The sequence below is a fragment of the Balaenoptera borealis genome, assembly GCF_965194805.1.
Source record: "Balaenoptera borealis genome assembly, chromosome: 14".
Lineage (NCBI taxonomy): Eukaryota > Metazoa > Chordata > Mammalia > Artiodactyla > Balaenopteridae > Balaenoptera > Balaenoptera borealis.
This window is the reverse complement of record NC_138875.1, coordinates 2515645-2543099: the sequence shown is the minus strand read 5'-3', so window position 1 is coordinate 2543099 and position 27455 is coordinate 2515645. Positions and strand designations below refer to the sequence as shown.

The 27455-nt window shown below is 49.9% G+C and overlaps 1 protein-coding gene across 6 annotated transcripts in view; it reads right to left on the bottom strand.

Annotated features, from left to right (window-relative positions):
• Window positions 1-27455, bottom strand: part of ZNF516 (zinc finger protein 516) — a 113054-nt gene that overhangs the window by 54095 nt on the left and 31504 nt on the right. For all 6 annotated transcript variants that reach the window (XM_082354025.1, XM_082354026.1, XM_082354028.1 and 3 more), the window contains exon 2: window positions 10442-12385. In XM_082354025.1, coding sequence (XP_082210151.1) covers window positions 10442-12215 — 1774 coding nt within the window. In that variant the 5' untranslated portion in view covers window positions 12216-12385. The remainder of the gene's footprint in view (window positions 1-10441; window positions 12386-27455) is intronic.

The window sequence follows — 27455 nt, the reverse complement described above, 5'->3', positions numbered from 1 at the left end:
AAACTCAGAGGAAAAGATCTCCAACACAAGAAGGAAAAACCCAAGAAATTCAGACCCAGAACGGAAAAGAAATGTGGACATTTAAAAAGGGATCCAAGAATCACGTCTGCCCAGTGCTATCCAGCTCACCAGGCAGCTCTGTGTAAGCGATTTCATCTCTTCCCAGCTAACTTTCAAGCACGATGCTCTTTTGTAACTGGGGTTTCAAAACAATATCAAGAATTTGTTTCTGAGTTGTGAGTAGGTTGTCACCATGGAAACTGCAGAGACTCTTTTCTCTCCTTGGTGTTAACACACAACCTGTCCAGAACCTCGTGTTCAGAGTTTCCAAAATTTCCCAAGTCAGGACTTTGCAATCCCTTTCTTCACACCTGAAATTCAGGAACTCTGTAAGTCACCTCCAGGTGACACATTTTAACTGCACTTGTGAGGCCAGTCCTGACACTCCTCTGTCAGCCAAGGAGCTTTACAAGAAAAACGGCGTTTAAGGGTTTAATGCTTGTTTTCAACCTCATGGCCCTGCCCTACCAAATTTCATCATTTCTGGAAAAACAGCCCCAAATCATATTTCTTAAAGATGAAAATGTTCATTCCACCCCATTACTATGCATTTCAAGTCCAATACTGGAACAATCTGTATAAATCATATCTCATGAATTCTGCAGAAATCAATTTTTAAAAGCCAAGAACATCATAGACAAGTTTTAAATCAAAGCAATTACAGTACCTAGGAGTCAGACTGGGAACCTGACCATCATTCCAACATCAAAAATGATGTTCTCCAACGAGCCAGTCCATTGATGAACTCTTCAATCACTGGATTATTGTCTGCAGGAACAACCTGACTTCATGATTTTGGAGGAAGCTGCCATTCCCCAGCAGGTTTCAGATATTAGGTTTAGGCACACGCAGCATTTTCTATAGGATGACCAACCCGTCATCAGAGGGTACCAGTGGGTTATCACTTTAAATGATATATTTCAGTAACCAATCAGGTTATTAAATGAAAAGAGTAGTCATACTAAAGCTGGAACAGTTTAGTCCCAGTGCTGAAAGTAATTATTCTGGAGTTCTCAAAAAGAACATGAGTAATACTCAGATCTGGCACATTGTTAGGGGAACATATTTGGCAGCCAGCAGTCAGCCCAAATGTCTTACTAATCTGTGAAAAAACTTCTCTCAAATCAGTGGCTGCCTTTGTAAATAAAACAGAAGACAAGGCATCCTTTAAGTGGATACGACTTCACTGACCGCACACACAGATACCGGTAAAATTCCAGTAATGAAGGTGTGACCTTCTAATCTTTAATCCAGAGAAGACTATCCCTAGCTTTTTCAATTCCAGTAAAATATAGATCTGAAACCACAATCTGTTTTAATACGCAAAGGCTTAGACAAACCATGTATGCAAATACTGGATCATATCAGCAGCCTACAAAGGTTTCATGAAAAACCAGCCTGAGATTAGGTCAGGCACACAGGAAATTAAGAACTTAAAAAAAAAAAGAAACAACTTAAACTTACAAATGAAAAATTAAGAACTTGTGCCAGAGACATGTACACAACAAAAACACTTATCGAATAAAACCTAAATGCTTGAGAAAAGAGAATCTCAACTAACTAAATGATTCACTGTACCCACAATGAACATGCAGACCAAGGATGATACAAATCGAATAGCACCCACGGTACAGAGCTGGCTGAGCCAGAACGTGCCACGGGAAGGACAGTATATCCTGAAAGAAGGGGCCGCCTGAGCTCTGGGTGGGTCTGCTTCCGAGGTCACGGGCACTGACTGTGAACTTCAGACTCCCAGTGGGCTCGGCCAAGGCAGGAGCAGGAAAGGGATACTTTTCTCAGCAGGGCCGGGGGCGAGGGCACAGGGTCTGTGCAGCTTCTCAGCATCTGCACACCGAGGATTCCCCCAAGGGCTCCAAGTCCCAGCGCCCCACACAATCCCTAGACAGTCCCGCAGCTTCTCACTCTGCCTCGGTCTTGGGCCCTCGAGCGCCAAAGCTGTGTCCGCCACCGACTGCGCACCAGGCCTACCCTCCGGTCACAGCCCCAGCCCGGGTCAGGGATCAGCCCAAGCGCACGTGTGGCACGTGGACCCTGAGCCCCAGGGCGGTCAGGTGGGCGAGGCGTCCAGAGCCCCAGGCCCCGCTCCCAATCCTCCTACGGCCGCCAGGCACGGGGACCCTGGCAGTGAGCTGGGAAACGCTCGGGGACCTGAGTCACCGCATCCTGGGAAGCCAGCCATGACCGTGAGCGAGGTCAGAGCTGACCGCACGCACACCAGCTGCCGTGCACGCGGCCGTCCAGCGCTGGAAACGCAGAGCCCCTTCAGCTCCTCCAGTGATAAAGGTTCACAAAGAGCCCGGGACGCAGACCCCAATCACGGCACCGACAGGAACCACGCAGTTTCAGAAGTCGTGAGAAAGGCTCCTCGCAGAATACCAAACTCACCAAAAATCACCCCAAACCTAGCTCCAGCCCATCCAACAAGCCCACGATATCATTTCACGTTGAAGCGGCTCTTTCAACTTCAAAACTTTGCAGGATCACAGGAAGTTCATGTTAAACACTGTTGGTTGAGCCATGGCTACTATTACTAGTCGTCGCTACTGCTACAGACGCGAGGCGACTAGACAACTGGGTGAACATCCCCGCTGCTCCCAGGGCACAGTCCCTCCCAGGAACACCCCACGCCTCTCCCGGGAGTTCGCCGCGGACGGAGGGCGGGCCTGACCGACCCCTCCCGGCGGGGCTGCCGGCCACTGCGCGGGCAAGATCACCGCGGGGCGCCAGGACGAACAACTGGGCCCTGCCCGCCGAGAGCACAGTTCCAGGAGAAGGATGTGCCCACCGTGTGGGGCACGAGGCCGACGCCACGAAACTGCAGAGACGCAGAAATTCCAGGAACACGGCGGGTCAGGGTTGGAAGTGAGAGTCCGGGCGGGAGGGACTTCCAGCCTCCAATGTGCTCGCTGGGGAAACGGGATGCTCGGGGCCCCCCAGAGGGTAAGTGGGGAGCTCTGGGCAGGGCATTCGGGGCGCAGAGAAGGTGCAGCGGGGGAGACGGGGAGGCAGGTCAGGGCCACGGCTGTGGTCCCAGGAAGCCAGCGTCACGAGCGGGAACTCCTCGGCTTGCAATGACAGCATCAAAGGGCTGAGCAGATCAGCCACCCGTGCACTTTCAACCAACGGTACGAAGAAGGGGTGCTGTCAGGTGTGCCCCATCACAGGCCCAGACAAACATTATGACCACGCTTCTGAGCACAAACACAGGCCGGGGCGTCAGTGCTGGCCTCGGAAAAGACTGAAAAGCAGTCACATCAAACAAGACTCTGTAAACACAGTGCAGGCGTTTTTCCTGGAATCCAGGAACATCGTTAATTTTGCCTTCAGACAACGCCCACTCGACGTTTACCGCGGGCAGGCAGCCTCCTAGTGACAGAGTGAAGCCGGCACCCCACGCCGCCAAGCACGGGCTTCCACAGAGCTCGGCAGGGCTACCTCCATCTCCGTCGCCTCCAGGGTGGGTGGGAGTGGAGACTGGGGATCTGGAGCCCTGGACGCGGCCTGAGCCATCCTGGGACCACACGCTTCTGCCCCTCAAGTGACAAGCCAGGACACACACCCTCTCCTAGGCTGGGAGACGGCCCCTGCGGACCCCGATTCTGGTTCTAACTCTTGTACCAACAAGCGCCGTGTGGACAGGATGTGCAGGCCATGCCGGGCACCGAACAGGGACACGGTGGCAACAACCCCGCTGGTGGCGATCCCAGCCCCCCTGGTGCCACCCAGGAAGCCAGACACCCAGGGGTTGAGGACTGAGGACACAGAGCTACTTCGTGCGAAAGGAGAACCACAACCTCGGCGACCCTGCTCACGTGCCTTCCACCACCCACGCTGTCCTCGGGCAACAGACACCCCTGGCGGCTCTGGGAAAATTACAATGATTCCCCCTATGCCTTGGCTTCCTCTCTGTTAAAATGGGGGGGCAGACCAACATCCCTCAGCTTCTTCCCAGCTCTAAAATTCTATGATTCTATCTCGTGTGAAAGAGAGAGATGGAGACAGAAAGACAATGGAATCAAATGTTTGAACTTTGCTAACAAACAAAAGGGTCTGCATGGTGTCGGCTTAACGACGCTGAGGACCGTGCATCCCACGTGTGTGTCTCAGTGGCAGGAAGAAAATCCAGAATATAATCTCCAGAGTCTAACGCGTTTCACAGCATAATAAATTCATTCTGGAAGGTCGGGGATGCAGCGTTGTGTTCCAGCAAATAAGAGCATGCACAGATGACCAGTGTTTGAAGAATCAGAATACAATAAGTGCACTTCTAAGGCACTATTCTCATCATAATGCAATCTTCCTGGGATAATTCAGAGGCATATCAGGGGACCACAGGGCCAGTGAATAACTACCGTCGTCTCCGTGCGCATGCTGACAGAGATGCTTCTTGTTGCTAAGAAGCTGACTAAACCACAGGGCATTCTGCAGTCGGCTGTCAAGTGCATCTGGATATTTTTCATAAAGAACTTCACTGCACTTTCCTACTGAATAAGAATTTAATAGGAGGGTTTTCAAGTCTCGCTTTATTCCCAACTAAGTAAATTCCTCGATGTTCAGGACAGCAGAAAACACAAAGGGTGGTGTCACCCTCACATCTGGCTGAAAGGCATCTGTCTGCATTTTACGGTCCCTCTTCTGTAATCTGGAATCAACCAGCTCTTCCTTGATCTCCATCTCTGCCGTCCGGATTCTCCTTGTCACCGGTCCCCACCCCGGTGCCGTGCTCCGGCCGCTCGCTGGCACATGGCAGAGAGCATCCCAAGCTCTGTGGCCTGGCACCTGCGCCAGCATCACCACGGCCGGGGCACTTCCAGAGTGGCCGACCAGCCTGCGTATGGACATTTATTAGGTATCGCTCAAGATGCCTGTGTGATGAGGAAACTGGGCCCGGCGAGCTGGACTGAACAGTGTCCGAGGAGAGCTGACCTCCTGATTTCACTTGTACCAATTCCACAGGCCCCTATTTAATGGGGGGCCCCGGTACCACGTAGCACTGACGCCGCTCAGGATCACAGGGTTTGTAATTGTACAGGGTTGTTCCCAGATGTGCCTGCCGCTTTCCCCCGGTTACACGCATTCTATCTCCCATCCTCTCACTTTATTCATGTTCTCTCCTCCTTGGTCTCCTACCCCTTGTTCTTTGTGGTGTCATTTTTAGCCTCTTGGGCGGGGGAGGCGGGGGGAGGCACAGATGAAGCCCTGCGTTAAGACAAAAGTCCTTCCCGGGCTTCCCTGGTGGCGCAGTGGTTGAGGATCTGCCTGCCAATGCAGGGGACACGGGTTCGAGCCCTGGTCTGGGAAGATCCCACATGCCGCGGAGCACCTGGGCCCGTGAGCCACAACTACTGAGCCTGCGCGTCTAGAGCCTGTGCTCCGCAACAAGAGAGGCTGCGATAGTGAGAGGCCCTCACACCGCGATGAAGAGTGGCCCCCGCTCGCCGCAGCTAGAGAAAGCCCTCGCACAGAAACGAAGACCCAACACAGCCAAAAATAAATAAATTAATTAATTAAAAAAGGAATCCTCAATGTCTGATCATTGTTTAAAAAAAATAACAAAGTCCTTCCCGATCACTGAGCATCGGAGATGGGAACCGGGCGGGGCTGCAAACAGGTCCCAGCTCCCCTGCTCGGAACATGCACGCCCTGCCCCAGAAGGACGATGGGGAGAATGCGTCCCCTGGGAGCTCCCTCTGCTCTAGCGCAAAGTAAACGCTAAGAATAGGTAACAATAAAAGCCTCCCGTCCCAGCAGGCCCGGCCGCCACTGCAAACACCACCCCCAGGCCCACCTCACACTCCACACTCTGACCTTTGTCCCTTGATTCCCCCTAAATCCTGCTTCAATGGGACGACGTGTAACGACATTTCCTCCCTAAGCTGTTCTGATGACCGTCCATGGTCTATCAAAAAGAAAAGAAGAAGAAGAAGATGATTGGCTGGTTAACCTTTTGGAGAGCTGCATGACCACAGGCTGACCCGCCTGACCCGCCACGCACAAACGTGGACAGTCGGTCAGTCTCAAAGCCCGCGCTCAACCAACATTTTATAATCAAAACGCTGTGGCTCTTCTTACAATGACGACATAAAGAAGATGAGCTCTAACACCCGAGACTTTGGCCTGGTGGCAGCAAGCGGAGAGATACGAGAAAGTGGAGGCTTTCTGAAATAAATCCACGTCTTCCTTCTAATTATCTTTTCTTCCCTTGACTGTATTTTTTAATTCTGAAAACCCTCTCCTTACTTCTCCCAACTACATGTAACACTATGGCACTTGCTCTAAGAGCTTTTTATTCTATTAGGTTGAGCCATAGTGTTTGTCAGTCAAAAACAATCAAATATTTGCAATTTCATATTTGCAATTTCAAAACTTGGGGTTTTACTATCAATTAAGTTACAATCAGTATCCAAAGATATAGAGAGAGGGTGGGCTCAACAGACTATACGCTTGATGCGACAGAAGTGAGAATAACAAAAAACAGTCAAAACCAAGGATATACTGTACAACACAGGGAAACAGAGCCATTATTCTCTAACAACTTTAAATGAAGTATAATCTATAAAAACACTGAATCACTATGGTGTACACCTAAAACTAATACAATATTGTAAAGCAATTATACTTCACTTAAAAAAATACCTGGGGTAGTCACCTAACTTTTAGCCAAAACAGTATGCAGATAAACAGTAGGAATGGGTTCTGCATCAAGGCAAGGCCCCCAGCACCAGGCAAGGCTTCTCCCAAGGGCACCACGTCTTATAGTACAGGGACTTCATGAAGAGAGTCCTTTGAGACACAGTCAGCAGGCTTCTACCACTCCTAAGTCATCCTAACGCTTTCTAAGCAGAATTCCACTTTGGCCTGTTGACCTGTCCTCAGTAATAAATTCTGAACACGATGACTCTGCTTTGTGTTTGAAAATGTTAATTTTTCTAAATTTCAACTATATGCCCTTTCAGAGCTCCTCTTCCCTAATTAAAAGGATTAATTTTTGTGAACTCCAGAAGGGTACTTTCTATCAGTACCACATCACTTTCTCAATGAAGATTTAAATCTAGCTCAGTAACACATTTTAAGTTATTGAATTTTATTCACAACTTTGCTCTTAGACTATTTTAAGTCTGTAATGAGGGCTGCTGGGAGCCGGTCTCATGTGGAAATAAAGGTAATGTGACAATCAGAGCTTTCCAAAGGAGTAGACGCAACACTCGACAAAGAATGTTTCATGAAAAAAAGCAAGTTTCTTTCAATTAATCTGATAATGCAAATTGTCTCTAGATCCAGGAGCAGCATTCAAATCCACCCCTGGATGTCCAAAAATCTGTGGGGAAAATCATGGCACAATGGGGACTTACTGGAAGGGGCCGAAGGTCTGAACTCTAATGTCAACTTTGCTACTACAAGTAGCCGGATTCACTCTTCTGAGAACTAGTAGGATCTTCTGTCCCTCAATTTCTACATGTTTCCTCTAATCATTTTAACCAGTCATCCCATCAGGATTCTGAGAATTTAGAGTCATGTCAGTGTTTAAAGATCTAAGTCATCTTTTAGTGACAAGAAAGGCAAGTATTTTCCAAAGCTGAATGCATTTTTTAACAAGAGAAAGGCTCACTGCAGATCAAAACAGAGGATTCAACATACCCATTTGCTCTTCCAAAGTGGCTGCTTCCAAGGCCTTGCCAATCCCTGCTAATGAGACTGCTTTGTGAGTATTAAATCCATATAACACATCTCTCTCCTTAAGGGGCATCCATGAAGCAGCGATTTAATGCCAGCTAGAGCATCAAAGGCCTGCCATGATACAAAGTTTGTGTTTTTAGGAGGAAAGCTACTGTCCTTTGGGGCTACAGTGACCCGAGCAGACCTACAATGTTCTTCAACATTTTATGCCACTGTCATGCCATAAATTTCTTTTTCTAGTCTCTCAGTAAGCTACCGTACTCTGTTGTCAACTTGTTACACCCACACCATATATAATCTTGTTATGGAATCACCTGAGGTATCACGTTTCTCAAAAAGTTGATTAATACAGAGAAAAGAGATATAATCTCATTAAAAAGTAAATGATAATCTCTAGAATTTAATGAACCTGAGAAGGAACAAAACGAGTAAATTCCAACTTACAGTGAACGTAATTTGATCTTTCCCACATCTTGACATTAAAAGCACTACTGAATTAGCTTATTACTAATCATTTAACTGCCATCATAATAGATGGGGGTAAGGACAGCTTTTCCAAATATTAAAAATATTTGTCCTCAAAGTAGGAAAACAATTATTGCCAGCTTTAATATTTCATCCCATTTGCTCCAAAAAGTAACCATAGTACTATTGGAACGTGACCAGTAAAATCTATAGTTGTCAACATTTTTTAAAAGGAAAAACAAAAATTAATCTTCAAAAATGCCACCCAGGGGCTCACAGTTGGGTTCCCCACGTCTTACACGACAAGCTGCTAGAAGAACCCAAAACAGGTCACAGAACTAGCACTGCATTTTCAGAAAACAGTATATTATACTGTTCCTTCCCACAGGTTAATGACTAAGAAACGAAATGCAAGATACGAGCCCCCGCTCTCCGCAACTAGAGAAAGCCCGTGAGCAGCAACGAAGACCCAACGCAGCCAAAAATAAATAAATAAATAAATTTTTTTTTAAAAAAGGGGGAGCTTCCTTGGTGGCGCAGTGGTTAAGAATCCACCTGCCAATACAGGGGACACAGATTCAAGCCCTGATCCAGGAAGATCCACACGCCGCAGAGCAATTAAGCCCGTGAGCCACAACTACTGAGCCTGCGCTCTAGAGCCTGCGAGCCAGAACTAGGGAAAGCCAACGAGCAGCAATGAAGACCCAACGTAGCCAAAAATAAATAAATTAAATAAATTATTTTAAAAAACGTTTTATTTTCATTTACCTACATACACATATGTGCAGATTCAGCATAGATTGATTGCCCTTATAGGAGCAAAGATACAACATTTTTCTACACTTTTACTGACTCCACATATACTTGAGTGTATCAGATGCTCACACAATACGTTGTACAGACCTGTAATAATTAAACTCTGTTCAGGAGAATTGGCTAAATCTTTAATAAGGGAAAGGTGACATATGTTTGTGGGTTTTTTTAAGACATGCACAGGGGCAGTCTTCCTTACTACAGAATATAAAAAGCCCAACTGAAGCACCTGGATCTCTATCGCCTCTGACCTTTCAGTAAAAGCAACATCCATTAACCAATTTTCAGGGAGAAGAGAAAAACATCCCTGGCTATGCGGGGAAAGTTACAAGTTTGTAACTGAAACATCACCTTACACTTAAAAAGAATTACCCAAAACAAAAAATTATGAAGAAAATATCAAAATGTTTAAAAATTTATTTTAAAAAAATAGGAAAATGATGAAAATAAAGTTGGCCAAGCATCTTTAAATATTTACATAGCTGCAGTTTGGAAAGTAATCTGGTTCCAATTAGCCATCTCTAAACCCACAGGGTTACTTGAATCTAAGGAGATTAATTATAACTGCACACAATCCCAAGTTCCTCTTTCACTCAGCTGTCTGGTGCAAGGAGAGGGGCAGAGGAAAGCATGTGTGCCCCAGCTGACGGCGAGAAGAGAAGGGCACATCTTGGAGGGGCTCCGTCACCTGTTCTTTGCTCAGAAATGTCTGATGCCGCAGAGAGACCATCACCTCCATAGCCAAAGGTGCGAATTTATGCAAACGCTATGGGCGGTCAGCAAGCAGGAGCCTCAAGTGGAGCTGGGGGCTCCAAGCACACAATGGGTGCAGACCACCTGAGTACCAGTCTACCAGAGCCTGGGACGCCGGGGAAAAGGCACCAAGTGCAGGGTTATCTGGCTGTAGCGCCACCTAGGTAGGAAGCTACCTGAGCACCGAGACTATGTGGGCCTGGGAAACCAGGGAGCCGGGTCACCTGGGGACAGGGCTAATTGAGCCCACATTCCCTGCCCATGAGATCCTGGTTAAGGGTTAGCTGGACCTGGGTCACCCGGGGACAGGGCTACCTGAGCCTCAACTACCTGGGCATGGCTGATGGGCGAACCAGGACTACCTGGCCTGGGCCACGGGGCGGCGGTCTACTGGGCCTGGACTTCCCCGGCTCAGGGCCATCGGGCACAGAGCTCCCTGAGCCTGGACCACCTGAGCGTGAGCTATCTGAGCAAGGGCTTCCTGGACCTGGGCCACCTAGCTATGGGGCGACCCAGACACAGAGCTACCTGAACCCAAGACAGCTGGACGTGGGATACCTGGGCAAAGGCGATCCAGGCACAGGGCTACCGGGACCGGGACCGCCCGAGCCCACCGTACCCGCGCCTGGACCACCCGGGCGCACGCGCTCACCTGATGCAGGGTGGGCCGCGCCCTCCTCTCCGCTCTCGTAGGCGGCCTCGTCGGCCAGGCCGGAGCCCGGGGAGTCGGCGGCGGCGCAGGCCGAGCCGGGGCTGCTGGGCTGCGAGGCCGAGTCGCCCTCGCTGAGCGAGCCGCAGCGGGCGCGGGGCGCGCGGTCCCCGGGGCCGTCGCGGTCACGGTCGCGGCGCGCGCGGCGGTGCACCCGCGAGTGCAGCACCATCTGGTGGTACGTGCGGAAGATCTTGCCGCACTCGAAGCACTCGGACGACTTGCCGTGGCCGGCGGGGGCGGCGGCGGCGCGGCGGCTGGGGCGCGCGGCCGGCCGGGGGTCCGGGGGCCCGGGCGCGGGGTCCCCGGGCGCGCCCGCTCTTTTGCGTGGGGGCCCCTGCGCGCCGGGCTCGGGCTCGCGCTTGCGCTTCTCCTGGCTCACCAGGATGAACTCGCGCCGCTCCTTGTCGAAGGCCACGTCCCCAGCCAGCGCCTCGTCCCACGCCGCGTACTTGAGATACTCGGCCGGCTCGGCCACCCTGCCCCGCGTGGCCAGCTGCCAGGCCTGGTAGCTGTTGACCGGGTCCAGCTCGGCCACGCGCCGCCCGGCCTGCCCGCGGGCGGGCGCGCCGGCCGCCGGGCGCAGGTTCAGGCACTGAAGGAAGAGCTGCTGGGAGTCGGCGGGGCCGGGCGCCGGGCCCTCCCCGACGGGGGCCCGCGGCCGGCCGGCCTCCACCCGGCGGTGGATGGCGTTGTGCGCGTTCAAGCTGTCCAGGTTCGTAAACAGGTTCCCGCACTTGGTGCAGACTTCGTAGAGGCTCAGGCCGGCCACGATCACCTCCTCCTGCACCACGTTGTTGATGGTGGCGATGGGGTCCAGCTCGCTCCGGGGCTTGTTCTTGCTCCCCGCCTTCGGGCCGTGCGCCTTCATGTGGTTTTTCAGGAACCACGGCTCCTTGAATCTCCGGCCGCAGATGTGGCAGCCATGGTCGAAGGAGCCCCTGTGCTTCTTCATGTGCGCCTTCAGGAACCAGGTCTGGCTGAAGGCCTGGCCGCACACCTCGCAGGGGAACTCGCCGGGGGGCAGCTCAGGCTTGCCGTTCTCTGCGAAGGCGTCGCCGCCGCGGGGCCCCTGGGCCGTGATGTGGTCCTTCTCGATGTGGCTGAGCAGGGACTCCTCCCGCAGGGTCACGTAGCTGCACAGCCGGCACTTGAAGGGCTTGTGCGCCTGGTGCACGTGCTGCTCCAGGTCCTTCCTGCGCTCGAACTTGCTCTTGCAGAAGGAGCACTGCCCCGCCGCCGCCGCCGCCGCCGCCTTGGCCTCCTCCGCCGCGCACGCCGCCCCCTCCGCCTCCTTCTTGCTGCTCCTCAGCAGGATCTTGCCGCTGTCCACCTGGGTGGCGCCGTTCAGGATCTTGTTGCAGGCCGAGGTGCTCTTCGTGGGGCTGGCGCAGCCGTCCAGGCCCTCGGACACACGCGTCTCGCCCGCCTCGGGCTCGTGGCCCTGGATCAGAGTCCCCGTGCGGTGGCCGCGGATGTGGATCTTCAAGTTGCCCTTCTGGGAAGCCCGGTGGTCGCAATAGGGACACTTGTAGGGCTTCTCGCCCGTATGCTTGCGCATGTGCTGGGACAAAGAGCTCTGGAAGGGGAAGCTCTTGCCGCAGATGCAGCAGCTGTGGCTCAGCGCCTTGTCCCCGTCCGCCTCGGGGCTCCTGCCGGCCCTGGGTGGGCTGGGGCCCCTTCTCAGCTCCATCTCGGCCTCTCGGGGGCGGTCCATCTCGACGACGAGGGCTCGCCCGGCCGGGGCGGGCACGGCGCTCGGTCACGCGGGCCTGCGTCTTATCTCTCCATGTTCAGGCGAGCCTCCCGCTTGCCGGCTGCAGAAGTGCGCCTGCCCCGCGGAGGAGCATGTCTTACCTGGAGAGCATGGCAGAGGGCAGCAAGGACCTGGAACAGAAAAGACACGGAGATCTTAGGAGCCAGGTTTCCCCGCATAAACAGGGGCCCGGTAACATCCGCGGACAGCGATCTGCACGCTCCTTCAGAAAGCCAATCCCGTCCAAATGAAAGAAAGGAAGCATCCATGAAAGTGTAAACAGACGTACAAACAGCTGCTTCCCTTTAAAAAATCAGTAATTAAACAATTAATGACTGATAATAATTGTGTGCTGAATCGTTAAAATAAATCATTGTAAATGACTGCGCACCAGAATAATTTTTTATCAAAGATATCCAATCTTTAAGGAAAGACTGTGGTGAGGGAGTTCGTGGGAGTGCGAGGGACAGGAGCGCGTCTGAGAATGAAGGACAAAGACACAGGCCAGGCGGAGGACGGCAAAACGCGGGGGCACGTGCAGGACACGTGAGCTGCGAGAGGGCGTTCACAGCCCGAAAAGGCGCTTTACAAATGTATCTTTGTGTCTCGGTGAAACAGATGATTTAGTGAAAGAAAGGCCGCGAAGGGCAGGGGCAGAACCCTGAGGTCCTTCCAGACCTGGGCCTGAATCTGCTGCTCTAGCACCTGGCGGCCCACGCCAGCTTCCCCGACGGACACCACTCCCAGGGCTGTGTGACCACCAGGCCATTTCCACCGCGACGTTCGGTCTTCGCTGCCTCTTAGATAAAGCCTAGACTCCTCGGCCGGCCTCACACTGCCCCTCCCGGCCTGGTCCTGTCCCTTCTCTCCTGCACTGGCCGCGGGGCCGAGTCCTACCCCAGTGCAGACACCCTCCCGACCCCCCCGGCAGGTCCTCACGTGGGAGGCGGGGTCTGAGCCCAGCAGGAGCAGGGGTCACACTGTGTAGTCACTGTCGCTCTCATGCTCGTCCACCCCCTGGAGAATGAGGGGCCGGGGCAGCTCCGGGCTGCTCCTCCAGACGCCTGGGCGTCTCCCTCACCGGTGCACCGGCGAAGGGCAAGTGGACGGGGTTGCCCAACGCTGTGCCTGGCGCGCGTCGGGCAACGATCTGGGCTGCAAGGAAGCGAGCCCAGATGCCTGTCAACGGCCCAACAGGCCCAAGACAGTTCACAGCGACAAGCGGCTATCTCAGGAGTTCCCATCTGACTCACGATAAGGAGAATAAAGAAAACAGTCAGCTGACCAGAGGGATGTGAGAGCTGAAGGGTCTTTCTGGACAGTATTTTGATGGGTATATATATATATGTATAACTGAGTCACTGTGCTGTACAGCAGTGATTAACACAACACTGTAATTCAACTATACTTCAATGAAAAATTTTTTTTTAAAAAAAGCAAGCAGGGGTGGGGCAGTGGGGAGAACGGCCGCACACACAGGCCCCTGCGGCCCAGTCTGTTTATCCTTCTTATCTCTCAACAGAAGTAACTAAGTTAATGATTCTGAGGGTCTCCCTACTGGGGGCTCCAGACTTGCACAGAGAGGCACCCAGATGGACACATTTTCTTTTTTAAAAAAGCTATAACATGTAGAAAGGAAGCCACATTTTTTACAAAGTTTCAATCTCATGCACACTAAGAACTCATGTTTGAAAAGCAACAAGATGTGAAGAAGCCATGTGTTTCTGGTTGTCAAGCAGACAGTGTACAATGCACATCGTTTGTTCAGAGACGAGGCCAGGCAGCAAAGCCTTGTTTGCTCTGGGTGGTCCGACCTGCCATGTTTTCCTCGGAGCCGACTCAGAGAAGGATGCCGATGGTGGAAGGCAGGGGGCGGGAGGGTGTCACCCAAACATCCCCAGGGGTTCCAACAGATGACACTCTATTCCTCCACTCACCACAAGGGACAGACGCCTTCTGAAAAAACAACACACCTCCTGTTCTCCAAATGCCTCCTCCCGGAGACCCACGCCAGAGGCAGAAATCTCATTTAGATGATGTATTCTCAAACTTCTTTCGAGAAAGCCTCATGCTAGCAAGTTTCCCAGGCACCTAATGAAACCAGCTCAGTCTGAGCAACAACCTCTGGAAAGCAACAGGAAGCACAGCTGCTCACAGATATTCCTAACTCTTTACGCCAATGGGTACAGAGACACTCCCACACCCCAGGAGAGAGGGAGAGAGAGGTGAGACGGGAAACTCCCAATAAAATAAACAAAATCTCCCCTAAACCTGGATAAACAAATGAGGTGAATAAGAACACTTCTTCATGACAATTTAAGCTAATTTGTTTTTTTGAGCTGTTTTGCTCTTAGACGGCTGCATATTATTCACGATGATTTTATAAGACAAATGATTTGCATGCATCCCCTGCCATCCCAGGGCTTATTTCAGTCCCCCAAATGTTGAATTTGATATAATATATAAAAATATAAATGAAACATACTATTTACATTTAACTTAGTGACCTAATCTGGGTACAAAAACCTTCCGAGTTTAAAGAACCGTCTAGAATAAATTTACAGAGGAAAAAACAACTAAAACACCAGAAATTGGTGTCTCTGAAGTATTTTGACAGACTTCACTGGACCACTAAGTTGGTTCATAAAGGATGTTAAATGTCAGAACTTCTCCAGTTCACGGGAATTAAACATCCGAAACCCGGCCACGAAGACAAGATTCACGGAGCATGAACGTTCAGCTAGCTAAGGTTCATAAAAGGCAACCTACAAATGCACCTGGAAATAAAATGAAATTGTCAAGTGAGAAGAGCTGTTCAAATCACCAAAAACACGCTGTGTGAGCTTTCCTTCCTTCTCTGCTACTCTCCCTGCCATCTGGGGCACTGCCGGGGGCCGTAGAAAGTTAAGGGCTCTCGAAGCCAAGAAGCTGCGCTGGGGATCCGCACAGAGACCCCACCTCCGTGCCGTCCAGGTGTGGCGCAGAGCCCAGCCCGGGAGTCGCGTCCGTTTGCCAGCGTGTGAATTTCAGGAGGTGTCCTTCACACCCAGGCGTGCCCTCACCTGTCAGGTGCCGGGAGTCAGGAAGGGACATGAGGAAGCCGTGTGACACCGAAGCCCCTTGCAAGGCACCTCCTCCGAGTGCCACTCAGACCCCCTGTCACAGTGCAGAGCGTGACCACAGACAATAGAACACCTGCCCATCGGGGCCTCGCTTCTACTATCAGGTAGCATCCCGGCTGGGCGAGCCCAGAGCACAGTGCAAAGAGGATCAGACGTGAGCACAGCCCCCCCCCCTTCTTCTCATGGGGGACCTCAGTCTCTTCTGCACATTTAAAAAGGCTTAGCGCTGCCATCTTTGCTACCAGAGAAACCCACATCCCATTTCCTCATTACGGCCTTGATGTGTAAAATTTCTGATTCCCCAACACCCCCAAACCCCCAGCCAAAGCCTAGACACTTCCCCTCAAGAAACCCAAACACTAGAGAATATACTTTTCATTTCTTATTCGGGCTTCCTGCAAAACTTGCTTAAAAGCTCGCAAAGAAAAAAAAAAAAAAAAAAGCTCGCAAAGGCAGCAGAGCCCTGCAATTTACAGGAAAATTCTCAAGCAAGGGCCTTCAGGGTGCCCATTAATCAGCACTACCAGCTCTTCTTTCTCTCTTGTTTTCCACTTCTCTGCCCACCCCCATCTTTCAACCCTGAGCCCTGCTGTCAATCCCTGTGAGAATGACAGGGGATGTCTTTTTAAAGAACTTAAAAATATTTGGAGGGGGAAAATGGAAAACTGGAAACATACCATAAGGGTAATGACCACTTAAGCTCAAAATACCATTATCTTAAGGAAATCATAACATCAACAAAACTGGCTCCACTTGAAAGAGGCCACTAAGTGGCCCCCTTCCTGAAGCCCACAGTCGACCCACAAAGTTTCTTGCAAACCTTTAAAGAAACAGTCAAAAAGGAATTCCCCACAACTGGCTTTCCTTAGTCAGTGGCCAAATCAACAGATCTTCGTGATCATTCTTTTCAGCTGCAGGCAAAAATGCTTTTCCCCAAAAGAACAAGAATGGGGTCCTCAGAACTTCCAATGTGAAAATGCAGCGGGGCAGCTGCCCCAGTTAGAAGACGTAGGGGAACCTTATTAGCCCCATAACCCATAGCACTAACTGGATCTGCTATCCTTTAAAAAAAAAAAAAAGCCCACCAGCCTCTGTGAGCCAGGAGGGTCTCAGATGGTTTGTCAACATTGATTGGGGTCTCTGGTGGTGAGAGGTTCTCATGCAAACACCGCCCCGTGATAAAGTGTCACACTACCTGGTTTCAGCCAAATACATTCCGGTACCGAGCTGCCCCTATTTTATTCTCACAGGCAAACGCACGCCGAGTGCGACTTGGTGTTCCAACTTTTCCTGAAACACATTAACCTAAAGATACCTAGCCTTACAAAACGTGTAGGTAAATGCTAGCTTTTTACTCAGACCAGAGCGATTAAAGAAAGTCTTCTGGCAACACAAATATTAGGAGGTAGAGGGGAGAGAAAATCCACACATGTGTGTTTCAGCTGGCGTTATGACCCATGTACATACACACATAAAGCACAGCCCCATTTGAATCATATTTTGCCCATAATGAACCACAGTTTTGTTGTTATTATATTACAAACTTTTTCCAAGGCTGTAATTGGGAACTTGCCAGACAAGCCTGTAATTTAATTGTTTAGGCATAAAAATGGCTTGCTGATTAGGGTTTTAAAATAGATTTCCAATGCATCTCTGTGTGTGTGTGTCTCATAGGGATGTGGCAAACAGTCTGAAACTACTTTTTAAAATGCCTTCCATCATTTTGGAAATAAGTTTCTTTTTGAAAAATTTAGGTAATTTCATATTACATATTTATATATATTGCCTATATAATTTTATGATAACAATTATAACAACAGGAAAAAGTAAAATGTTTATTACAGAAAATATACATCTGTATTCATAACATAAAATGCATTATCATGGAGATGGGGGAGGGGTTTAAGAGAGGGCAAAATATAAACGTTTTGAAAATAAAATATGTAGCTAAACTTTAAGACATCATCATGTGAGGGCATAAATAAATAAAGCACCAGGTCTAAATGCATATATGTAAGGGCACTGCCATTCCTTAGAGAGATTCTTTCTTTTCATGCCTGCACAGCACAAATGAAATAAGTTGACTTTCTCAAGACTGCTTACACTCACTGGATTTGGGATACATTTAATCTGTGGGTAAAGGTTTTTAACGAATAACTCACTTCTGTAAGTGAGGACCCTGGGAACTGAGTCTTGGACCTAACAGAAGGCAGGAAAGTCACTTCCTGCAGCATCCCTGGTGACCTTGTGAAACAGCTCCAAGGACCTGGTTAACTCCACCTGCCGACAGTAACTCCTTTCAGAACAAGCCCTGCAGGGCTGGGATCCAGGACACACACCAGAAGGAAAAGCCCTGTGATGAAGCTGTCAGATCTGTAAGAACCCACGTGGGACCACAGTCCGTCATCGTCCCACACGCCCTCCCGTGACAGCTCCCACAGTGGAAGCCACACGGCACGGTCGCGGGGCGAGTTCATGAGGGTTTCATCACAATTCCTGAGAGCTACTGGGCGCCAGGCCACTTATGGGGCCTAAGGGCTCGGATAACTAAGCAACAGGCTTGGCTTCGAGGGACCCAGACGTCAGAAAGAAACACGTAACCACACAGAGAACAGCAGCAGAGCAGGGAGGGAAGTGATGACCTGCCCTGGCCGAGGGTGGCCGGGTCTCCCCAGGGAAACCCAGGTGGCTGTGAGCCCAACTAGCCTTTAGAGCAACCCCCAGCCCTCTCACCCAGACCCAGGGGTAACCCCATCATCCTGTTGGCTGGACCTCCAATTCACACTTGAATCCACACGCTCCCCTTCATCGCAAACCAAGATCATCTTCCCAAATGCAGAGCTGGGCGACCTCTTCAACCCTTCACAGGCTTTTCACACCCTGAAGATGAGGCCCGAACTCCCCCAAGGGGGCTTCTAAGGCCCTGAACCCCCATACTGCTGGGGTCCCTGGGCCCCCAGCCAATGGCCGTGCACCTGCCCCGCACCCCAGCTGGATGTCCGTTCACTCCCACCTCGGAACCCTCAGGTGTGCGGGTCCCACCCACCGTCCACCTTCTCAGGTGTGGTCTTTCTAAGAGACCCTTCCTGACCCCCTTTGCCCTGTGACCGGGTCAGGCACACAGTCCCCACTCCCCAGCCTTGGCCCTATCCCAGCTCGTGCCTGGACATGCTTCTATTACCGCTTCTTTAACTGGTCACTCGGGTGTGAGGCAACCTACTCTGTGAAGGCAGACCCACCAAGTACCACTGAGTCCTGACACCAGCGCAGGGCCAAGCAGGAAGCGGGCATCACGGCACCATGAGAGGTGGCCCAGACCGTGAGCTCCGAGGTCAGGCTACCCGAGATCCAAACTCAGTTCTGCCACTCCCTGGGATCAGCTGTGTGGCCGGGAGCAAGTGTCTCAACCTCTCAGTTCCCCAGTCCATTTCTGCATTTATAAAATGTAAACGATGGCAATGGGAACTATTATTACAGTATTTTTGTGAGATTTAAAGTAATGCATGCAAGGTGCAATGTTGAGCACACAGCAAATGGCCAATATATGGTAGGTATTATTATAAATTAATAATTGCTAAATAAATGAATGAATGTCAGTGCCGTACCCAAAGATACCTAGTCACTGGCAGTGACACTGTTGGTTTAATAAATTCAAAAGGAGGAAATAATAGTTTAGGAAACTATGTTAGAAATGGCTAACCAGTAACCTGTATGTATTCACTGGGCCCTGACAGGTTCACCACACAGGTTATTTAATACAATTACAAAGTATTCCACGAACAGCTATCACCATCCACAGCACACAAGTTCAAACCTGTCCCAGCTCCAGACTCCATACAAAGTCAACTTTAATATAGACTGGATATTAGACCATATTTGAGAATTACTATTACTTTCGTTAGGTCTGTAACACAGGAGAACTTTCTTAGTTTTTGGAGATATGTAATGAAATATTTTAGAGATGGTTTACAAAAGAGAGGAGAAGGCAGATATATCATAATGTTAACAACTGCTAGGGCTAGATGGTGGGTGTATAGATGTTCATTAGTTACTCTTTCCATTTTTATGGGTTTTGGATGTTTTTCACAAAAGAAGTTAAAAAATTAACTCCCACTTGCAACTCCAGTAAGTAGCACAAAGGGAAGCAGAGCTGCTCTGGGGCAGCCCAATGGGCCCTCCCCCAACCCTCCCCTCCCCTCCCCCTCTCCAGGCCCCCAGGAAGCTCAAAAGTCTCTAAGGAATGCACTTTGGGAAAATTACCTTTTGTTAAATTCTAGTATTTGAAAGTCAAAGAAAGAAAAATCATCTGAATAATATGAAACTGTCCACAGGAAAGCAGTATTTTGAGAGGTTGCTTGCTGGTGTTTCAGAGGCTTGCCCCCGGAGACATTCAAGGGATCTCCCCAAAGCTCCACGGGGCCCAGCCTTGGTGCTGACGGTGCAAAGTCAGCCATCGCAGCCAAAATGAAGCAGCCATGAAGACATGGGCGCTCGGGAAGATCCTCCCATCGCGTCCCAGGGCAAAAATCCAGTAAAGCTGCCGGGGTTTATCTTCCCCAGTTTAAACAATCATTTTCTGACCAACTAAATGTGGCGTTGTCAGGGGGAAAAGGTAGAACATCCTGTATTTTTACACAGTAAGCATGGCTCTGACTTTACAGGAAATCTTGCCATTTTCTGCTCTGTGAAGTAAACCAACACAAAGCAAAAGCCAAACGGTTTTGTACTGATTTCCTCAAAACCATCGAAGTCAGTTCTGTCGAAGTCATATCCTGGAAAAGGAATCAGAAGGCTGATTTTTTTTTTGAAATAACCTCTAATATTTAGAGTAATCTGCATAACAAAACAACTGTGCAAGTTTCTTTAAAGGGACCCAAACCAGACTGCAGACCTCAGGGGGGCACGAGGGGCTGCAGGAAAGCTGGAAGGGGCGTTTCCCACACTGGGTCTGCTGCCCTTCTGTCGACAGAAGCAAAGCCTGATGCGCGTGCTGTTTGTCAAATATGTCTCTTCAATTCTAGTTCATTAATTAACCACATCATGATACTAAGAGATAGTTTGGCTTCCCTGACGCCCTGTGGTCTCTCTCCTTCTCTCTCCCTTGGTCACCGGGGCAGAGGGGGGCTTCCGGGAGTCAGAGGGATGGGGGCTGAGCCCACAGCGGGGCCACTGTCCCGGGGGCGGGGGAGACAGGAGCATTCAGGAAATGTGGGGAATCGGTGCTGTGGGGAAGATGCCCTTACAAAGAAAACAGTTCAGGGCAGATAGAAGGCTCAAGATATTTACAGGATATTCTGGCCCCAGAAGGCAGGTCATAAAATTTAAAAAGTGGCCTCTTGAGGGCGGCCGTGAGGCAGTGAGGCTGCAGGGCCCGTGGGTGCTGCCGTCAGTTTCACATACTGCCCGTTTGTCCTCCAGCAGACAATGCAATGGGCCTTCCCAGTGACACTGTGGTCTTATGAGCCACGAATTAAAATACACCATTAACATCCTGCACAAGCTTATCTACTGCGGAGACAAAAAGCCCATTCTGTGAACAAATGGGGAGAAATTCCACAACAACAATGAGGAGTTCCTCTCCCCACTCGCCAATCTGCCCCAGATTAACAATCCCAGGCTTATAGGCCCCAGACGGGGTCCGAGCCGCCCCATGAAGTGGTGCATTCACTGCCTGGAGAGCCAGGGCGCTGATGGCAGAGCCAATCAATAATCCATTATAGAGCAGACCCCGTTTCCATCTCACAAGGAGAAAGGAACGCGAGCGACCAGAAGCGCCAACGTCCACGGGCGAGTCCACCCCGCCTCCCTCACTTGGGCAGAAGGACACAAACCCGCTGTCCCAGAGTACGGGGGACGCTCAAGTGGACCCGGCAGACCTGTTTCCAAGCAGCCAGAGGACACCGTGCTCGGACTTTTCTGCCAGAAGCACTCGTTTTAAAGGTAAACCTCAAAAACGCTTTGTTCAGGACACAGGTGATGTGAACAAAGCACGGACACAGTGGTGACAAAAGTCCATCTTCCAAAACAAAGGTTTCCTTTAAATTATTTAACACCCCCAAATAAATCAACGCGAGTGCCAACACGAGTCCCCAAATGTAACTAACTGTCCATAATAAGGGTTTATTGCGCAAACTCCGCGATCATTTAAAAGCAAGACTCTCTTCCATTCTGTACCTCAGACCACAGCTTTGGAATCATTGCTCCATTTACAGCAGAAATGCAGAGAGGACCTAACCATTATTCCACAAGTAGGTTATCTTTGATGAAGTTGTTTACCATGATTTGTCAAAAGCCCAGTAAATTCCTGGTTGAGCAGAGAGAGAGGCCATCTTTAGCTCCAGAGAGAAGAACATTTCCTCACAGTAAAGACAGTATACAGAGATACTTGCTAAAGAAAATATAAATTAACATTAATATATAAGCTACCCACACGTCCTTACTAAAATACAAAAATTCGTAGTAAAATCCTACCTTACAGGGGAACAACAAAAGCAGATGAATACACAAATACAATTCTTGATCACATTCAGAAAAGGCCAAGAATAAACAGGGGAGCGTGCGTTTCCATATCCTGGAAAATCCAAAATGGTTATGGAGACTTAATAAAGAGGCATCCACGTGGAAATAAAGGCAATGGATTTTGTTTAATCTCAAAAGAAAAGAAGCATCCCTTTACTTGCGTTTTCTCCTGCTCTCCAAAATGAATACATTACTGATACTTGTTATTTACTAGTTCCTAAGTCTCATATTAAGTAGTGGCCTTATCAATCTATTTGTCCTTACAAAAGGAAACTTCACAAAGCCGGAAAAAAAGAAAAGTCACAGGAGCAGGGGCTTGCTCTGTAATTTTCTGCAGATAGGTGTCCTGCTGGAGCCCCGCGTCCACCACAAAGAGCTGAGATCTGGCAGTAAATCCAGCTTCCTGGAGGGGCCAGCACTGCCCGCGTAGTTAATGATCTTGTCAACATTTCCATTAAGAGCCGCATTTCCAGAAGCTCAGAACTGCATCTCCCCCAAACTGGGCGGCTCCATGAAATCTGTCGTCACCGAGGGGCTTTACAAAAATAGAAGAAAATCACTTGCTATTCAGTACGGGAACCACAAAAGCACAAGTTTTTACTTTCACTCTTTTTCCATCCTGCACCAAGATGATGAAACCCAACGTTTCCACTAATTCAGAAACACTGAAAACTCGGGGAACACCAGAGAAAATGAAGACTCATCGATTTCTTTTTTTTAAACAAACATGGAACACCAGAAGGCCTTAGATAAACAGCAGGGAAAAATCCCATTTCCTATGGAACACTTCCTTGAAATGTGTATTAGCTGACTGTAAATATATTTTAACTGAAATCTGTTTCTAGAAATAAGCTGTATTTTATTTCATGTAAATCAACAGCAAAGGGCAATATTCACCTCCAACATGCATACACCGACCTGTTTTCCAGCCTCTTACCTAAAACCAACATTTCTCTCCCAGTATAAGAAAACAGATCGCAATTAACACCTATTAAATAGTATCTCTTTCTTCTGTGCTTTTTGTGAAAGCACCTTGAAGTCCCCACCACCAAGTAAAAGAAAGAATTGTGTCCAAGAATACAGAAGGAGATAATTATGTGCAGTAAACCATAAACCATTCTGTTAAACATTACCCTCCAAGGTAGTTCCGTTTAGCAGAGAACTCAGCCCCCAAAAATCCCTTCATGAAGAGCACACAGCAGATAAATACTTCAAGAATCAATTTTAATAAATTCTAAGCAACAGCTTACCAAACATTTCCTGTAAGAATACAGGAATTGATTGAATTGAATCCATTTTGGTAGGAGAGCAGAAAGGTATATCATGCAAGAAGTTATTTAAGACTTTGTTTGCCATTGTACCAACACTAATCAATACTGTAAGAGGATCAAAATTATAAAAGGACAAATTCTTCCCCAAATGCTTTACTAGATAAAGCGCATACACCATAATCAGTTTAAATTTTCCAGATCCCTGACTAGCAATACCTACTGTAACATGACCTGGTTTATCACTAACCCAAGCAGCGCCTTTGAAAGCAGCTGGGTAGTTCAGCCTCTTCAGGAGAGTGATCTATCAGAGAATGTTTACCAAGAGCAATTCTTGACAAGAACATGATATCACATGGCTGTCGGATTTATTCTGCCTTGCTTGTCTAAAAATATATTTTCAAGCACAGTTAATGACACATCACTGCAAGTTCTAAGTTCTTAAGATAAAAGACCATCTATACTTTCCTTGCAAGGATAAAAGAATAAACAAGCAAAATTCCACTCTCAGTCCCCATAATAACATTATTGTGTGATTCAGCTACTAAGGTTAAGAAAATTCTGCACCTGAAGCGATCCTAAATGATCTTGCAAGAGAAGAGCACGGGCTTTTTCTAAGCCACAGCATCTCACCCAGCAACAGCTTTTGGAAACAGTAAATATAAAATACAACCAGGCACATTTCTGAATTCCAAAGCTCCTAGCTCCTGCCCCCTCCGTCCCTGGAGAGAAAAGATATCGAACTTGAAATCGAATTTCTCCGCCGGCAGCCCAGCCTGGATCACTTGGGAAGCGTCGTGCTTTACGAGCGCCGGGCGGGCCTGCGGTGAGTGGAGAGGGAGCAGTGAGCACATTTTCCGGGAACCCGGAGACCAGGACCCCGCTTCGGCGACCACAGCTGGATCATCCGCCTGGTTCCGGCCCGGAACCAGGGCCATACTGGAGGGTGCTGGGGGTGCCCGCTCCACCACACCGGCGCCCCCTCCCCCCCTTCACTCCCCCACCTCCACGCGCTGCTACACATCCAAGCCCGGAAGCCCTTCTCGCCCCGTTCCACCAGGTGCTGTGAGCAGCCCTGCAGGCGTCGCGCCAACAGACAAGGTGAGGGGCCGCGTGGGCACAGGTGGCGGGGTGAAGGCAGGTGACCCAAAAGCCAGGGCGGCGGCTCTCGTGTTCTCAGGGGCTGTGACATCCAGGTTAGGGACAATTACTCAGGCCTTAAAGTTCACCGACACAAACCCTGCCAACACCTATTTGGTGAAAGAGACAGTTACCCATAAACGTCGTGTCATTTACCCAGGACACAGGTCAACGCAAGTCTGTCGCACAACAGGGCCACGTGACTACACACAGGTGTCCCGTGAGCAGAGACCTGGAGGAGAAAACAGCGGGACATGCGTGGCCTGCCCACAGGATTCACGTGAAACGAAACAAAATGCAATTGCTCTGAAGTATGCGTTTCCAGCTCAATCGTCTGAATGAGCTTCTGTTATGTTACTTGATAAATACGGCTGATGATCAGAGGCCGCCTTGACCTCCCGTCTCCCGACCAGACACCGGGCACGCGGGTCACTGCAGCCTGCCCCCGCCTCACTCGAGGAGGACGCAGGTCCCAGTGACCAGAGACGCCGTCACAGGCCCTCGTTCCTGGAGGAAGATGTTCTGGCTCCCCTCCCCTCCGCAGCGGGCTCACAGCCGACAGCACCGCTCCCTTAACTCCCGCTCTGAGCCAGCCGAGCCAGCCTCCATCTAGCAAAACCCTTCCGCCCTTCTGGATCCGCGACGCGCAGCTCTACCATTTCAGGGACCGCGCTCCAAAGCCGGGTCTGGACCATCGCGTGGGACTCGTAGGCAAGAGGAGCAAAACACATTTGGGGTCTCGTTCAACTACAGGCCCAAAGCTCGAGCCTCTTTCTACCCATAAATAACCGAGTGCAAGCTGGTCAGCGGCAAAATCAAAGGATGATTAGATGTCCGGGGGCGAGTCACGTAAACTGCCAGGTTCCTCAGCTGCCGCCCCAGGCACGACCGCTCCCCTGAACGAGGGACCAGCCCAGGGCCTCGAGACCCTCAGACACACACAGGCACATCGTGACGTCAGCCAGGGGTGCCCCGGGATGTGCAAGCATCTTCACTGGGACCCTCAGAACCATGGACCAGTTATACCCTAGTTACACACCCCCATGCAGTCTCCACTCACTGATTCACTGGGGGGTGGATACGCGCTGTGACTTCTTTTTTTTGTTTAATTTGTATTTATTTGTTTTCTTGGCTGTGTTGGGTCTTCGTTGCCGCTGCGCGGACTTTTCTCTAGTTGCAGTGAGCGGGGGCTACTCTTCGTTGCGGTGCGTGGGCTTCTCATTGTGGTGGTTTCTCTTGTTACAGAGCACAGGCTCTAAGCTCAAGGGCTCAGTAGTTGCGGCTCGAGGGCTCTAGAGCACAGGCTTCAGTAGTTGTGGCTCGCGGGCTCTAGAGCGCAGGCTCAGTAGTTGTGGCGCACGGGCTTAGTTGCTCCGCGGCATGTGGGATCTTCCTGGACCAGGGCTCAAGCCCGTGTCCCCTGCATTGGCAGGCGGATTCTTAACCACTGCGCCACCAGGGAAGTCCTGGGCTGTGACTTCTGAGTCTACAGTACTGCTGGCTTCTCAGCTCTACACTTAAAATCATATGAGCAGGGACTTCCCTGGTGGTGCAGTGGTTGGGAGTCCGCCTGCCAATGCAGGGGACATGGGTTTGATCCCTGGTCCTGGAAGATCCCACATGCCGCAGAGCAGCTGAGCCCGTGTGCCACAACTACTGAGCCTGTGCTCTGGAGCCCACGAGCCACAACTACTGAAGCCCGTGTGCCACAACTACTGAACCTGTGCTCTGGAGCCCACGAGCCACAACTACTGAGCCCACATGCCTAGAGCCCGTGCTCCGCAACGGGGCAGGCACCACAATGAGAAGCCCACGTGCAACAAGACCCAACACAGCCAAAAATAAATAAAATAAATTTATTTTAAAACAAAATCATATGAGCAAGTGATTCGTACAGATGTAAACCATAAAACTGCTTTCGGTTTGTTTTACATTTACTATGAGTTTTGTCTTTTATTTTTTTTCCAAAACGGGTTTGCTGCACTAAGGGTGCCCAGTTACAGGGGCTGCACAGGCCACGGGGAGGTAAGCCACCACACTCGGGCCTCAGACTTGTCCTTCCACTGAATTAAGCCGGCAGGGCTCACGGGAAGGTTACGGAGACCTGCCAGGAAGACGCCACACACGCAACAAAAGATGCTTATTTTTAAGAATTCAGAGGTCAGTGCATATTACACCATGGGGTGGGCGGGGCAAAGAAAAAATCTGCATAAGTTCCTTGCATGTTAGAACTTCCTGCTTGGAAAGTTCTCAGTAAGGAGCTGCAGGATTTGTAAACACTTAAGCTTTTTCTCCTTAAACTGAACCTGCCTGCATTTTAGAGAAGCAAACCCTAACTGCTTTCTCGGTTAATGGGAGTTTTCTCAAACTAGTTCTTAACTCTCTCAAGGGAAACTATACTACTAAATAAGCTAATAAGCAAGTGACAGGAGACCCTTCAAAATTAGAACCGAGAGTAAGACCATGCTCTCTTTAAGGCGTGATGTGCAGAAGGAATAATCCACGTGTTCTGTTTTGTTTTGTTTTAAACACAAGGAGGCTCCTTTCACAAGAAGACGCTCATCCCGTCCTGCAATCAATCAGGATAATTCCTTCCCATGCCACACTCTGAAAACACGGCTTCACTAGGAAACAAACAGGAAATCTCACTTTTCTTCTGAGGAGGTAAACCTCTCACTCACCTTCAAGTCCCGACGTTCAGCACAGCTATTTGTTAGAAAGGATACCCACTGATGGTGGGTCAGTTTCACCCAGCACGTGTGCACACTGCACTTCTCCACGTGTGCAGGACCGTTTGCTCCAGATGCTTCATAATCATAGATCATTTAGCGAATTACCCCTTGTAGCTCTGATTCCTGATGTCACAAGCACTTACGGAAAAGCCACGCCGAAAGAAACTTTCAAAAAGAGCATCTGCGTCGTGTTGAGTTACAAGGGTCCACAGTTTTCTCAGGAGCTCACGTGCTGTCACCGGCTCCCAGCTCAGGGCCCACACCCTCACCCCAGGCACGCAGACGCCAGAAGGCACCTCTTCCCGCCCCGCCCCCAAGGGCTCCACGCGCAAATCCCGCATCTGGTCTCTCCTTCTCTGACACTGAAAATCCAGTGATTTTCCCCAAATCCAGAAAGAAAACGTATGAGCTCTCCCTTTC